General features: G+C 42.7%; 1 protein-coding gene across 1 annotated transcript in view; it reads left to right on the top strand.

The window, feature by feature from the left end:
- WDR44 (WD repeat domain 44) overlaps nucleotides 1-17,271 on the top strand; it is an 81,245-nt gene that overhangs the window by 24,389 nt on the left and 39,585 nt on the right. The window contains exon 2 of the mRNA XM_083159579.1: nucleotides 4,594-4,627. Coding sequence (XP_083015705.1) covers nucleotides 4,594-4,627 — 34 coding nt within the window. The remainder of the gene's footprint in view (nucleotides 1-4,593; nucleotides 4,628-17,271) is intronic.

The raw sequence follows: 17,271 nt of genomic DNA, 5'->3' as shown, positions 1-17,271 counted from the left end.
ATCTGCAACTTTGTACACACAAATGCGTCCCCATACACGGAGCACGAGATGGCTAGGGTGACTGAGTTGTCAGATCTGATTTTTGGAGTCCCTTTTTTTAATGGATGAAAATGCATCTTAGTCGCAACACAATGCTGAGTCTTTATATGGAGCAAAACCGAATTGTACTGGAAAAGCTGCCGATGCTACATTGTAGTACTCTTTATAGAGATACCAACGCACCGTGTCCTATATCACACTAATGAGCACAGTTTCCAGGTGCATTTCACGCTAGGTGTATGAGGGAGATATAGTCATGATCCTGATGGTCAGAATCCTGATGGTGTTAAACACTGGGGATGGGCATGGGTTAGGCTGGGGAGGGGTGGGTTATAGTTAGGCTGTGAGACAGAAGGGTTGGGGGGGTGAGTTAGGGTTAGACACTTAATCAGAATCCATCTGAATTGCAACCATTGGGATTCTTACTGTTGTGTTTGGATTCCCGCCATGGCCCTGTGTGGAGTTGGTATATTCTCCCCGTGCTTGTGTGGGTTTCCTTCGAGGTACTCTGGTTTCCTCCCACAATCCAAAAATACACTGGTAGGTTTATTGGCTTTCAACAATATTAACTCTAGAATGTCTGTGTGTAAGTGTACATGTGGTAGGGAATATAGATTTTAAGCTCCACTGAGGCAGGGACTGATGTGAGTGTACAAATGTTCTCTGTAAAGCGCTGCGGAATATGTGTGCGCTATACAAGTACTATAACTGGTAATGAATAAATAAGTGTGGGAATGAGGAGCTTCTAGACATGTCTGTCTCCATTCACATTTTGACTAAATTGGTACTTCCTTTTCTGGTTTGCCCATTCCATTGGTATTGAGGACTGTCGGTAATGGGGCAGTGTATGGGTATATTTATGTTGAGCTATTACCCCACCTTTCATCCTTGCAAACTCTGATACATGTTCTATGTCCAATTATTCTTTTATGTGTCCTAAATAAGTACAATCTTCAAGCTACATGTTATTGCTGCTGAGGGCCTCTACAGTTGCCTTATAGAAGGCTTAACGCTCTTGTTGGAACGCTTTCAGGTGATACATATGTAAAGAAGCAGTTGGGAAAAGCCAGTAGAACACATGGACAGTTATTCAATTATCCCAAAAGAAACATTGAATGCTTTTCGCAATTTATCCCAAAGTTTTTCCAAGTTTTTTTTTTTTTTTTTTTTCGGCTAAATCCAGTTTCCACCCGAAAATGCAGTTGTTCAGCGAAATCTGTGTCTTCTTATGGCTATACGCCATGGCACACACCGATAATTGAATAGCCTCCCTGGTGAGATAATTACCACCCCATCATTGACCGGTGGTAATTAAACACCAACCATAGTTTTATAGGAAGCCGTATAAGTAGTAGGAAAAGAGAGGTTTAATAGTCTCTGGTAAGGCCATGTTGAAATCTACAAATATATTAAGCGATGTAGGAAGCCAGTGTGTTTAAACATAAGCAGATTTTACTTTTTTGAAAATGTTATAGGACTTGATGATTTTAACAAGCATTTAAATAATTCAACAATGCATGGTTAACCCTTCTAGACCAGCAACCATTGTAGACGTTCTAATGTGGAAAGTCCTTCTGTTCACCAGAATGACCAATAACACCCAAATTAAACAGCCATAAATGCCTGCCCGTATTTTCTAACCATAGTATTTAATGTTGGTTAGGCTCATCTGATTTTTCCAGGTTATAAGATTTGAGTCAAGGAAGAAAACCATAGAGTTCAGAAATCACATGTTTTTAATGGGAGAAGAGCTACAAGAAGTGTCAAGTCTATATCCTCTTTTTATTATCAAAGCTAGAGGCAATCCTTGTGCAGGGTCACATAGCTATACTTTCAAACGTAGGTGCTAAGCACAGAAATATTTTCCGTTTTTAAAGGAATAAATAGATACAGTTCTCCCTTCCACGTGAAGGATGATGTCCTGTTTTTTTAGTCCTGTTGTTTATTTCTTTTATTTTCAGTCTGTTTCTTTGTAGGAGACTGCAGGTTCAGCAGTTGTATTATTTTCGTGGAGTTTTCTAAAACATTGTCTCTTATCCATATAAGTCAACGTTTTCAGATTCTGATACTCTTTAGGGGGGTATGCAATCCTCCACCGCTATTTATGACGGCGGAAATAGTGGTGGGTGCCTACCGAAGAGGCAACACGGCAGATCAAGCCCGACTTTAAAAATGGGCACGTTCTGCCGATAATGGCCGTGGATTGTCACGATCCCGGCCGTATCTGGACAATCCAAGGCCGTTTACGCAGACACGCCCCCTTTTCCCTGATCTGCAGATGGGACATTGAATCCCGCCTGCCGATTTGCTGTTGGGGAAACCGCAAATGATCCAGGATCAAGGATTGCATACCCCCTTAGGCTGCATACAAATTAGATAATATTTTTTGAACAATTTAGCAGATTCCAAAAGATTGGAACAACATTTTTTTAAATCTTATAGTGTGTATGCACTATGGGCCTAATTCAGTCCTGACCACAGGACAAATGTGTTCTCAAAATGGGCAAAACCTTGTGCACTGCAGGTGGAGCAAATGTAACATGTGTAGAGTTAGATTTGGGTGAGTAATTTTGTTTCTGTGCAGAGTAAATACTGGCTGATTTATAATTACACTTCAGTTTGAACACGTCCCATTCAAATCTAACTCTCTCTGCATGTTACATCTGCCCCACCTGCAGTGCAGCATGGTTTTGCACATTTTGAGAAGAATTTTTTTTCTGCAATCGGGTCTGAATTAGGCCCATGTCCTTGACTATTTGCGCTCTTGAGCGTTGCCAACTGCACCTTCTGACGGCCAGGCATGCAGGCCCGACCGGAGACATCACCCCACCCTGGGTCCATCGCTGTGTATGTACTTGCCTTTGCTCCTCTGCCAGATCCTAGTGTGTACCTAGCTTTAGGCCTGTATTCCGTTCCCAAGCATGAGCTGCCAGCACATTTACTGGCTAAACAACAAACAAATCAGGCGCTATACCTTTTTAAATGTGGATCTACTGTAATTGTTAAACCACTTATTTCTAGCAGCAGCAGTTAGTTTTTGTGCTCTAATCTCCAATAATTGCAGTTCTGCAACATCACTGATTTTCCTTCAGACTCCTTGGGATGCAATGAAACATCTTTGATGTTGGTGACCTTGATCTTGCCACGAGAAATGGTCCGAAGTAGCTAAATGACTTAAATAATTTCTTAAACACTATTGTGTAGACAAGCTCTAAGTGTTTTTATGCGGCAAAAAATCCAAACTCTTAATTGCCGAAACAGACACTTTTCTTCTTTAGCATGGTCAGGCAAGTACAGGGGTGACGGCCCAAATAATTTCCTCTCATTCTTGGCTAACCATCTTCACATTTTCTATAGAACGGCATTTGGCATACGGAGGACTATAGGCCCTTATTGTGGAGTCCCCCAGATGCCACCCGCACAGCCCCCTTGCTCACACACAGCGGCAGCACTTGAATAACCGCGCAGTCTCCAAAAATTGTTCCCCTGTGCGAACGCGGGGACTGATTCAGAATCACCCCGATAGTCTCCAGACTAATACATGTATTGTCCTCTAGAATGGCATCATAACTAAAGTAGTATCCCTTCTTGTGTGTTTCTGTGTGCTGTACAGTAATGCCAGGAACATGTTCATAGAGCTCAAGGGGTGGGTTGATTTGTCAACTTTCTAAAGACCGGTAAAGTGGCCTTTAATAACCAATCAGCTGCAATGCTCCTCATTATATGACTGTCTGTTTTAGGACAGTGCTCCTTCTACGCTTGGGGCATACCTTCAGCCTCTGTCTTTAAAAATGGATTTAATTATTATTAAAAATGTATTCTAATGTCTTACTTTCCTGGCCACTAGGTATGCTGTTGCATTAGGATAATTGAGGATCTCATGCCTAAGCATATTATGCCCTGTACACAGGATTCGATGTGGTCTAGTTTTCTACTTAATTTTACTTACAGTATATAAGCAACGTCGAATGGACATCGAGCGATATTTTTTTTTTTTTTTTTTTAGCCGCATTCAATGCCGATTCGATCCTGATGCGCTGCCCTATTAGAAATCTAATAGAAAAATAGACTGTGCAGGCAAGACTAGTATAGATATGTACTATATAACTATCTAGTCCAAATTAAATGCATTTTGCTTACCATTTGCACGACCAACCCGAAGACGCGACGAACGACTCACGGGAGCTCGCAATAGTGCGTGTACAGTGGGATTGTTTTTAAAGTTGCGATCTTGTGCAATCACCCACATTTTTCAAAATATTGTATACTTTTTTACCTAGCTTTACATTTGTGCTGCTTTGTGACCACTTTTTATATAGTAAAGTTGTAGTAGCGGCACTTGGGATAAAGAACTACTCTAAGAAGAATAGCTTGCCGTAAGCAACGTTTCAGCCATGTATTGGCTTTTTTCAAGCACAGCAAAACAAATGTATGTATGTATGTATGTATGTGCGTGTGTTTTTATGTTGACACCAAAAGTAATCCTGTGTGGAGGTAAGGGGGTGTTTCTGTATAAACCTATAAGTATTTATGTGTTTATTTTCCCTTCTGCAGATCCCCAACCAAGCCAGGAACATTCATCTTGCAGGTGAGTCTGTCCATGGTTGTTGAAAAGATTCAACATATAACCATTTCTTTATTTTCTTTTTTGTTTACACAATTTTCCAGTCATCAGTATTGTTACTTCTATGTGCCGAATATATCCTGTTGCACAGTGTAATTGGCTACGAGTTGACCCCAGGTGAAGCAATTCCAGTGTATTAGACATTGTACAATCAGCAGAACATAGGCTATGGGATATATTCGACACACAAAATGAACAGTTTTCTATTTTATAAACTTTCATAAATGTTTTAGGTCTCTGCTAATGAATACTTACAAATGAAAAGGTTCATGAAAACTGGAGTTGGATTAGTTGGGATGGGGAGATAACAAATTGGGATCAATTTATAGAAACACTGGCAATGGTGGTGGAACTCTGCCCCCTCACCCTGGACTTTTGGGGTTTTGTATGCAACCCTGTGGTAAATCCATGCGTTCAGCAATACCATAAGTGCAGCATATACAGATGTGTCCTCATACATCATTGCTGCAGTCCTGCCAAGCAGCCACCCCTCACGTGCCTGGTCTCATGAGACTTCAAGTGTCATGCATCCTTTTTTACCTACAGTATATGCATCTTTGTCACATCACGCTGGGGTAAAATGATTAAAATGGGAGTTCTATTAATATGGGATGCTGTCCCATTCAAATTGTACTAGTTTATTTAGTACTTTCTAGAAGAAAATCTATACAATCTGATTGGGTGCTATAGGAACACATCGACAGAACGTTAAGTAGGACTACTCTTAAATCATGATGTTGACCACTTCTGAGATTTTCCCAACCAGAGAGGCTAGTAAGGCACAACATGGGTGGTCGATGAGTTGACTTTATATTTGTCAGTAAATCTGTTTTGTGGGCTATACATTGACAGAACCTTGTATATTATGTGGCTGCTTATATATATCTGGCTACTACAGTAGGGAAATCTTGTTGGGTATTTGACGGTTTCTCTGTGGGGACATTATAAAAAAAAAACAAGCAATGTTGTTCTGACAGATAATACACTTATTATTTGCACGAGGTTTCCTGCATACCGTGAGATCTTCCTTGTTTCTGGGGTCATAGTATGTACAGTATTGGTTTATTGGACCCATCACCTTGTCCAATTTTTCCAGTATTGCAGGGGTGTAATTACAAGTGGGTAATAACCCAGGATGTGGCTTATAAATGAAATGAAATGACCTATTTTAAGTTACAATAAACTCTCTACTACCTGAGGAAGCATGTAGGTCCCATGTAACATGTTACAGCTAAGGATTCAATGAGATTTCTCATTTCTTATTTTAAGTTTTATATTTGTTGGGGGGGCTGACATTTTTATATCATTTGGTTGATCGGGGTGTATACCTTTACACCGTAATTGATGCTGAGACTTGTTTTTAACAAAGTATTGTTTTGTTGGTTGTTTTTATACATATCAATTGTTCTAGTGAGTTTTTATGTATATTTAGAATTTGTTTATCCATGACAATGATTGTATTTTGCGTTAATGCTATAATGATATAAATACATTAAAATAACCTACAGTATGTAAGAAACCTATTACGTTATTTCCTGTTTGTACATACTGTAGAACCCACCATCGCTAAATTAACTAAAGGAACGTCTCTTCCACAGATTGTGGCAATGATTGAACCATCCCAAACTCTTTACTGCCTCTCTATACCTTTTAGTTGTGGTGTACATGTTTTAGATGTAGTTATGTTTCTTTTCCCCCTGATAATGACTTTTTTGATTTTTATTGGGAGTGTAAAAAACCCTTGCTTGTTCAGCTGTGTGGGTGCAGTTTGGTGCTCTTCGATTTGTTCATCTGTGACTTTCTTGAGGTCTGCACACTACTTTTCATGTAAGCAATGTTAAGGTGCATGCAAAATCACCCTGTGTGTACGAGCGATATATCTGTGAACAGCATCGTTCAGATATATTGTCGACTGTACAACACAGCCGATACCGTATATTGATATACAGTATCTGTGTGTGTGTGAGCAATCACCCGATCCCCCCCCCCCCCCCCCCCCCCCCCGTAGAGCCACCGGTGATTGGCAGCTTAGTGGCCGGCCGCATGCAAAAGCACCAACTCTTTTGGGATGTCATTCCGTCTAGATATATATGCAGATCGATTGATCTGTCAATATATTTACCCAGTTTTAGAGCGCTGTATATGGACACGTGCCAGACTGCCATATACTAACCCACAAGTTAACTAACCAATGGAAGACGGTTGAAGAAAAAGGATTTATGCGCTTTTTACACTAGATACATTCAGGGTACCATTTATAGCTGTAGTGAATAAATGGTTAACAAGTCTTAGGTGCCATGGATACCATACTGCAAGTATGTAAAATACTGTCCTCTCTTGGAAACATTTAGGTTTTGTTTGAGTTTTCTAATTACTGACAGTCTTTAGTGAAAATCCTACATTGAAGTCTGGATTAAAAGTAAAATGATTCTGACTACTGATCCAAAATGTAAAGTGCTTTTAGCCTGCAGCATGTGAGCAGCTGGTAGGGGGTGTGTGTGTCTGGACTGGCCTATACAAAACCTATTGATACACAAGTGCACAGGGTTATAAATCGCTTTGTTTACAATTACGTTATTTTCGCAGGATGCTAGAATGAACACTAGTGGGGTGCGTTTACTAAAGCCAAGAGCTACCTGGTTGATCCTGCCAGTAGCAGTCTCAAACATTAAGCCATGCACGTGTAAGTACACATGGCCGGTACAGTGAAACTGCGAAGGGCTCATTAAATCAACTTGCTGAGTGTCCGGTTTTCATTAGCGATGAGCGATGGTTGCTGATAAATATGAAACACTCTGCCAGGGGAAGCTGCTGCTGTTGCGACCACCCAAGGGCTGGTCTTGGGAGCGTGCTCCCGGTGACGGTACGCACGGGGATGTGGTCGCCCAACGACCATATCCCCAACAATTTTGTCTGAAATCGCCCTGTGTGTACAGGGCTTAAAGATGGGAGTTCTACTGAGGATGGGATGTTTCCCATAGCAACCAATCAGATTCTAATAAGAAGTAGAATCTAATTGGTTGCTATGAGCAACATCCCATCTTCAGTAGAACTTCCATCTTAGTAAATGTACCCCTAGTATTTCTAAAGCTAGTTTAAACAAAGCATGTGCGCTGTGAAATCAATGGCGTTCTTGTTAACAAGCGGTGGGTGACCGTTTAGCAGTGCAGGGCCAGAGGTTGTCCGCATATTGATGACAGTGTCCATGTTGCTGAGATGTAAGACAGTTCTGCAAAAAACAATTTCCCAATTTAGTTGATAGCCGCCCTATTCTCCTAGTGAAGAAAGGCACATTGCAGTCTAATGCGTGACTGCTACAATCATGCAGGAAATGAAGTCTTTGAATGATCAGGGACATAATTGACACTTTGTGGGCCCCGTACAAAATGTTAAGGGCAGAAGAAACCGTGAGTGAGACAGAGGGTATTGGGAAAAGAGAGAGGGTAAAGTAAAAATGCAGAGTAATGCTGCTTTCCCACTGCCAAACCTGCTCTGACCTGTTTTTTTATAAACTTTTCTTTAACCCGGGTCAGAGCAAGTTTAACCCCATTCACACTGCATGTTGTAAACGGTATATTACTGGTTAATTGCCGTTTTTGTACCTTTCACATAGCACCCGTTGTGAAAGGTACACGGTAATTAACCAGTAATATACCTTGCAGTAGGCAGCACCTAGTAACTCCCTCCCTCTCCTGGTACCTGGCAGCGAGGTAGACAGCGGGCGTCCTGCTCATTACATATGCGCATATGAATAAGCGGCCCGCTAGTTCCCATTTGCAGCAGGGACCCCGACGATGAAATCACACTCTCCTAATGGACCTGCTTCCTCCTCCTGAGCACAGACTGCGCTGTCTGGATCCCCAGGATTGCTGGCAGGTAACAGGGGAGGAGGGGAGGCGGTGGCAGGACAGGTACCATGGGAGACCAGTGTGGGATACCATTTAAGACCCTTTCCCACTGCCAAAAAACGGGTCTTAAACTGGTAGGACACTGCTTTTTACCTTTTTAACAAATACCAGTATTTGTTAAACAGGTATAGCACCCTGGAGCTTTCCCACTGCAGCTTCACCCGTTTAAAAAGGCTAAAAAAAAGTCAATATACCGTTTAAGAGCTGCAGTGGGAAAGGGGCATTAGAGATAGGGAGTGGAAGAGAATGTATGGGAAAGAAAGGTTGAGAGCTTGAGCGTTGTGGGGTAGAGAGGGGGAGTGGAGGAGCGAGCTTGAGAGGAGAAGTGGAGGGGAAGCGGTGATCTATTAGAATGAACTTAGGTCTACAGTCATTAGGTCGACCCCACTAGGTCGACTGGCAGGAAGGTCGACCTGACTTAACCCCTTCCTGACAGAGCCAGTTTTTGCGTTCCTGACAGAGCCCTTTTTTTCAAATCTGACATGTATCACTTAAGTGGGGATAACTTTTTTTTGCTTTTACTTATCCCAGTGATTTTGAGATTGTTTTTTCGTGACACATTGTACTTCAAATTAGTGGTAAATTTGGGTCGATACAGTCTGTGTTTTTGTGTGAAAAATACCAAAATGTCGTAAAAAAATGGAAAATTTAGCAATTTGCAAAATGTTAAATTTTCTGCTTGTGAGACAAATAATCATACCACTCAAAATAGTTAATAACGAACATAGACCATATGTCTACTTTATGTTTCCATCATTATTTCAACTTCCTTTTAATTTTTTTGGACACTAGGAGGCTTACAATATGAATAGCAAATTCTCAAATTTTCAAGAAAATTTCAAACACTGATTTTTTTTAGGGACCAGTTCAGTTCTGATGTGACTTTGAGGGACTTGTATGTGAGACACCCCCATAAATGATACCATTTCAAAAACTGCACCCCTCACAGTATTCAAAACAGCATTTTGGAAGTTTGTTAACCCTTTAGGTGTTTCACAGGAATTAAAACAAAGTGTAGGTGAAATTTCAAAATTTCATTTTTTTTGCAGATTTGCAATTTTAATACATTTTTCTAAGGAACACAGTACATTTTACTAGAGAAATGTGACTAAAAATTGATTCCCCCAATTCTTTTGTTTTCATAAATATCCTATATGTGGCCCTAGTGTGCACGTTGACCAAACCACAGGCTTCATAATAGAAGGAGCACCTACTTGATTTTGGAGCCTCCTTTTTATGAGATTATTTTTTAGGCACCATGTAGGTTTCTAGGCACCATAAGTGCTAAAAGTTAGGAACCTCCCCCACAAGTCACCCCATTTTGCAATCTACACCCCTCAGGGAATTCATCTAGGGGTATAGTGTACATTTCAAACCCCCAGGGGTTTCACCAATTGTGGTACAACTGGGCAGTGAAAATGAAAAATTACATTTTTTTACACAAAAATGCAGTTCTGGCTCAAAATTTTTCATTTTCATAAGGTATGAAGGAGAAAAAGCACCCCAAAATCTGTGCCCCAATTTCTCCCGAGTATGGCAATGCCTCATATGTGACCAAAAAATACCAGTTGGGTGCATGGCAGGACTCAGAAGGGAAGGAGTGATTTTTGGATTTTGCAGCTCAGATTCTGGTGGAATGTTGGTGGGTGCTATGTTGCATTAGCAAGACCCCCCAAGCACCAATACAGTGGAACCCCCCCACAAGTGACCCCATTTTGCAAACTACACCCCTCAGGGAATTCATCTAGGGGTATAGTGTACATTTCAAACCCCCAGGGGTTTCACCAATTTTGATACAACTGGGCAGTGAAAATGAAAAATTACATTTTTTTTACACAAAAATGCAGTTCTGGCTCAAAATTTTTCATTTTCAGAAGGTATGAAGGAGAAAAAGCACCCCAAAATCTGTGCCCCAATTTCTCCCGAGTACGGCAATGCCTCACGTGTGACCAAAAAATACCATTTGGGTGCATGGCAGGACTCAGAAGGGAAGGAGTGATTTTTGGATTTTGCAGCTCAGATTCTGGTGGAATTTTAATGGGTGATATGTCGCATTAGCAAGACCCCCCAAGCACAAATACAGTGGAACCCCCCCACAAGTGACCCCATTTTGCAAACTACACCCCTCAGGGAATTCATCTAGGGGTATAGTGTACATTTCAAACCCCCAGGGGTTTCACCAATTTTGATACAACTGGGCTGTGCAAATGCAAAATTACATTTTTTACACAAAAATGCAGTTCTGGCTCAAAATTTTTCATTTTCACAAAGAATGAAGGAGACAAAGCACCCCAAAATCTGTGCCCCAATTTCTCCCGAGTACGGCAATGCCTCACATGTGACCAAAAAATACCATTTGGGTGCATGGCAGGACTCAGAAAGGAAGGAGTGATTTTTGGATTTTGCAGCTCAGATTCTGGTGGAATGTTGGTGGGTGCTATGTTGCATTAGCAAGACCCCCCAAGCACCAATACAGTGGAACCCCCCCACAAGTGACCCCATTTTGCAAACTACACCCCTCAGGGAATTCATCTAGGGGTATAGTGTACATTTCAAACCCCCAGGGGTTTCACCAATTTTGATACAACTGGGCAGTGAAAATGAAAAATTACATTTTTTTACACAAAAATGCTGTTCTGGCTCAAAATTTTTCATTTTCAGAAGGTATAAAGGAGAAAAAGCACCCCAAAATCTGTGCCCCAATTTCTCCCGAGTATGGCAATGCCTCATATGTGACCAAAAAATACCAGTTGGGTGCATGGCAGGACTCAGAAAGGAAGGAGTGATTTTTGGTGGTGGCATGTTGGTGGGTGCTATGTCGCATTAGCAAGACCCCCAAAGCACCAATACAGTGGAACCCCCCCACAAGTGACCCCATTTTGCAAACTACACCCCTCAGGGAATTCATCTAGGGGTATAGTGTACATTTCAAACCCCCAGGGGTTTCACCAATTTTGATACAACTGGGCAGTGAAAATGAAAAATTACATTTTTTTACACAAAAATGCAGTTCTGGCTCAAAATTTTTCATTTTCAGAAGGTATGAAGGAGAAAAAGCACCCCAAAATCTGTGCCCCAATTTCTCCCGAGTACGGCAATGCCTCATGTGTGACCAAACAGTGGCAGGACTCAGAAGGGAAGGAGTGATATTTGGATTTTGCAGCACAAATTCTGGTGGAATGTTGGTGGGTGCTATGTCGCATTAGCAAGACCCCCAAAGCACCAATACAGTGGAACCCCCCCACAAGTGACCCCATTTTGCAAACTACACCCCTCAGGGAATTCATCTAGGGGTATAGTGTACATTTCAAACCCCCAGGGGTTTCACCAATTGTGGTACAACTGGGCAGTGAAAATGAAAAATTACATTTTTTTACACAAAAATGCAGTTCTGGCTCAAAATTTTTCATTTTCAGAAGGTATAAAGGAGAAAAAGCACCCCAAAATCTGTGCCCCAATTTCTCCCGAGTACGGCAATGCCTCATATGTGACCAAAAAATACCAGTTGGGTGCATGGCAGGACTCAGAAGGGAAGGAGTGATTTTTGGTGGTGGAATGTTGGTGGGTGCTATGTCGCATTAGCAAGACCCCCAAAGCACCAATACAGTGGAACCCCCCCACAAGTGACCCCATTTTGCAAACTACACCCCTCAGGGAATTCATCTAGGGGTATAGTGTACATTTCAAACCCCCAGGGGTTTCACCAATTTTGATACAACTGGGCAGTGAAAATGAAAAATTACATTTTTTTTACACAAAAATGCAGTTCTGGCTCAACATTTTTCATTTTCAGAAGGTATGAAGGAGAAAAAGCACCCCAAAATCTGTGCCCCAATTTCTCCCGAGTACGGCAATGCCTCATGTGTGACCAAACAGTGGCAGGACTCAGAAGGGAAGGAGTGATATTTGGATTTTGCAGCACAAATTCTGGTGGAATGTTGGTGGGTGCTATGTCGCATTAGCAAGACCCCCAAAGCACCAATACAGTGGAACCCCCCCACAAGTGACCCCATTTTGCAAACTACACCCCTCAGGGAATTCATCTAGGGGTATAGTGTACATTTCAAACCCCCAGGGGTTTCACCAATTGTGGTACAACTGGGCAGTGAAAATGAAAAATTACATTTTTTTACACAAAAATGCAGTTCTGGCTCAAAATTTTTCATTTTCAGAAGGTATAAAGGAGAAAAAGCACCCCAAAATCTGTGCCCCAATTTCTCCCGAGTATGGCAATGCCTCATATGTGACCAAAAAATACCAGTTGGGTGCATGGCAGGACTCAGAAGGGAAGGAGTGATTTTTGGTGGTGGAATGTTGGTGGGTGCTATGTCGCATTAGCAAGACCCCCAAAGCACCAATACAGTGGAACCCCCCCACAAGTGACCCCATTTTGCAAACTACACCCCTCAGGGAATTCATCTAGGGGTATAGTGTACATTTCAAACCCCCAGGGGTTTCACCAATTGTGGTACAACTGGGCAGTGAAAATGAAAAATTACATTTTTTTACACAAAAATGCAGTTCTGGCTCAAAATTTTTCATTTTCAGAAGGTATAAAGGAGAAAAAGCACCCCAAAATCTGTGCCCCAATTTCTCCAGAGTACGGCAATGCCTCACATGTGACCAAAAAATACCAGTTGGGTGCATGGCAGGACTCAGAAGGGAAGGAGTGATTTTTGGATTTTGCGGCTCTGATTCTGGTGAAATGAATGGTGGGTGCTATGTGGCATTAGCAAGACCCCCGAAGCACGGTGAAATTATGAACCTAATAATCCATAGATGTGTGGTATAATTTAAAACACTCCTTTATACATAGGCCGGGTTTGTCGGGGCAAGTGTCACACTGGAAAATAGTTTGCTTTCTTATTCCCTTTTTATAGCAAACTTTGCACCTTTTTTGTGTCCTTCCCTTTTTTCCAGTGGAGGGGATTTCATCAGGAAAATGCTGCCCTGGTACAATACGGGGGCCAGTACTAGAAGTACTGGGGCCCTCTGCCTGCTGGTTCCCAAATATTAGGCCCTTTATGACTTCCTCTTGAAAGTGCATAAATGTCCCCCTCTGGCCGGTAGAACGGAATAGCACGTAAGCGTTATACAGTGCCATCTGGATGATATACACGGCCAGCTTCTTGTACCAGATTTTTGTTTTCCGCAGGGCACTGTACGGCTTCAGTACCTGATCTGAAAGATCCACTCCGCCCATGTACCTATTGTAATCCAGGATACAATTAGGTTTTGAGGTGTGGGTACTGGTACCTCGTACAGGGACGGAGGTGGTACTGTCTCCGTGAATTGTTGTCAGTATAAGGACATCCCTCTTGTCCTTATATTTGACCAACAACATATTTTCGGTGCATATTCCCCTGCTTTCACCCCTTCTCATTACTTGGGCAATGTGTGTTTTTGGGAGGCCTCTTTGGTTCTTGCGCACAGTACCGCAAGCTGCTGTACCTCTTGAACCAAGGGCCTTAAACAGGGGGATGCTAGTGTAAAAGTTATCCACATAGAGGTGATAACCTTTATCCAGGAAGGGGTGCACTAAATCCCAGACAATTTTTCCACTAACACCTACGAGGGAGGGGGGGCATTCTGGCGGTTCAATTCTTGAATCCTTCCCTTCATATATCCTAAACCTGTGAGTGTACCCTAAGGTGCTTTCACACAGCTTATACATTTTTATGCCATACCTTGCCCTCTTATTGGGAAGGTACTGGCGGAATTTAACCCTTCCTTTAAAATGTATAAGGGACTCGTCTATGCAAATGAATTTATCTGGGATGTACATCTCTTCAAATTTGGCACTGAAATGATCAATGACCGGCCTGACTTTGAATAGCCGGTCAAAGGTGGGATCATCTCTGGGTGGGCACTGTGCATTATCGTTGTAATGCAAAAATTTAAGGATCGTCTCAAATCGAGCCCGGGTCATGGCCATACGGTAAAATGGGGTGCTGTACAGAACATCTGTACTCCAATATTGCCTAATTTCTGGCTTTTTTACTATGCCCATATGAAACACCAGACCCCAAAACGTCATCATCTCTACTGCATCTACAGGGGTCCACCTAGCAAATGATGACGTGGGGTTTTGAGCAATAAACTGCTGGGCATATAAATTAGTTTGGTCCACCATTAAATTTATAAAATCATCAGAGAAAAATAATTTGAAAAAGTCAATTTCTCTGAGACCTGTGGAATCAAATTGGATTCCTGGCATGGCCAAAAACTCAGGAACCTGGGGCTCAAAATTGTCTGGTGGTGGGGTCCATACGAGATCAATTATTGGGGGGGGGGGTCTCAGCTGCTCTACGGGGGCGTCTTTGAGGGGGTCCCTCATCACCAGAGGAGGAAGAGGAGCTTAAGACGAATCCTTCAAATTCCCCGCTTGCCTCACTGGCTGTGTCAGAGTCAGAGGCAAGCATGGCATATGCCTCCTCCGCTGAATACATTCTTCGGGATGACATTTGGGATGCCATTTTTATTTTTGTGTTACTGGTAGTGAAATGTTTCAACACGTGTATAGTGTAGGGGGGGGTACAAACTTTATTTCAACCCGGGGGGTATGTAGTGTGTAGTGTGTATGTAGTGCAGAAAAAAAAAATTGAAGGGGTTAAAAAAAAAAAAATTGAAGGGGTTAAAAAAAAAAAATTGAAGGGGTTAAAAAAAAAAAAAAAAGGTCCTGCGCCAAAAATTGAGCACAGATGTTGGTCAGTAACGTCCGTCACTGAACAGCGCTCAAAGGCAACAGGAATTTGATCAAAAAAAAAAAAAATAGATCAACCCTGTGCCGAAAAAGCTGATCAGTGATGTACGTCACTGATCAGCGCACAGTGGCCACAGGACACCCACAAAATCACAGTGTGTGTAAAAAAAAAAATTAAAAAAAGACCCCACAGCACCCTCAAAAAAAAAAAAGGTGATCACTGATGCGACACTGATTACCAGTGAGGGGCAGCAGGTGCACAACCTTTGGTGCAACTGACAGTGCAACTGGCAGCAACTGACAGGTATATATAAAAAAAAAAAAACCCTGCGCCCCCAAAAAGTTGCTGATCAGCTCAGATATACTGATCAGCACAAAAGGGGGGGTAGCAGACACAAAATATACACTCTCTATCACTCTCTGTCACTATCTCTCTCTATCTCTCTATCTCTCGCTATCTATCACTATCTATCACTCTAGGACACTGCAGCAGCAGCACTGACAGTTATATATATAAAAAAAAAACCTGCACCCCCAAAAAGGGGGGGTAGCAGACACAAAATATACACTCTCTATCACTCTCTGTCACTATCTCTCTCTATCTCTCTATCTCTCACTATCTATCACTCTATGACACTGCAGCACTGACAGTTATATATATATAAAAAAAAAACCTGCACCCCCAAAAAGGGGGGGTAGCAGACACAAATCTCTCTATCTCTCTATCTCTCACTATCTATCATTATCTATCACTCTATGACACTGCAGCAGCAGCACTGACAGTTATATATATATAAAAAAAACCTGCACCCCCAAAAAGGGGGGGTAGCAGACACAAAATATAGCTCTCTCTGTCACTATCTCTCTATCTCTCTCTCTATCTCTCTATCACACTGCAGCAGCAGCAGGAAGTCACAAGAAGTCAGATCCAGGAAGCATCCAGCACGCTACAAGCAGTGATCAGGTGATCAGGTAAGGTATTTGCAAGGATCAGGTAAGTATTAGCAAGGATCAGGTCAGTATCACGGCAGATAGGCACGGTGACCGCTCTGCACGCAATTCCAGACCGGAATGGCGTCTGCAGCGCAGTCACCGTTAGTTTAAATGTCGCGCCTTGGCTGTGATTGGCTGTCGGTCCGACGGACCAATGACAGCCTTGGGGGCAGGTGGGGTGAGGGTGGGGTGAGGTGTCATCGTCACCGATGACCCCCTCATGCCCCCTGACGCCCGGCGGTGATTGACACCTGTGTTACCGAGCGTCTGATTCGCTGGTAACACAGGAAAACGCTGTGAATGGCTGTTCACACTGAACAGCCAATCACAGCTATCGCTGACGGGGGGGCGGCATCGCAGCCCCCCCTGGGCATGCAGGGACATGTCTGCTGTCAGGGACAGCAGACATCGTCCCTCTGTCACTGCGTCTCTAGACGCAGTGACAGTTTAAAGTCATGACGTACATTTATGCCATGTGTCGGGAAGTACATCCCGGCCATGACGTAAATGTACGTCAAATGTCGGGAAGGGATTAAGGTCGACATGGGCCAAGGTCGACATGACTTAAGGTCGAATTTGCATAAAGGTCGACATGAGGAAGGTCGACTGGTCATAAGGTCGACATGGGGTTTTTCACTGTTTTTTGAGCCGACATGCGGTATTTCATGCCCTACCATCCACTAGGGCGTGGAGGAGGTTATTAAAGCTATGGCGAGCGAAGCGAGCCACCGTGCCCGATGCATTGCGAGCGTCCGATTCTCATTGCCAACTGTTTCCATGTCAACTGTGTCGACATTCGGATCAAAAAACAGTGAAAAACCCATGTCGACCGTATGGCCAGTCGACCTTCCTCATGTCGACCTTTATGCAAATTCGACCTTAAGTCATGTCGACCTTGGCCCATGTCGACCTTAAATAGGGTCGACCTTCCTGCCAGTCGACCTAATGACTGTAGACCTAAGTTCATTCTGACAGATGTACCGATTCCGTGTGGAGATGGGGTT

This window comes from Crinia signifera, chromosome 9 (genome assembly GCF_055691185.1).
Source record: "Crinia signifera chromosome 9, ASM5569118v1, whole genome shotgun sequence".
Classification (NCBI taxonomy): Eukaryota; Metazoa; Chordata; class Amphibia; order Anura; family Myobatrachidae; genus Crinia; species Crinia signifera.
This window is presented reverse-complemented; position numbering and strand designations above follow the sequence as displayed.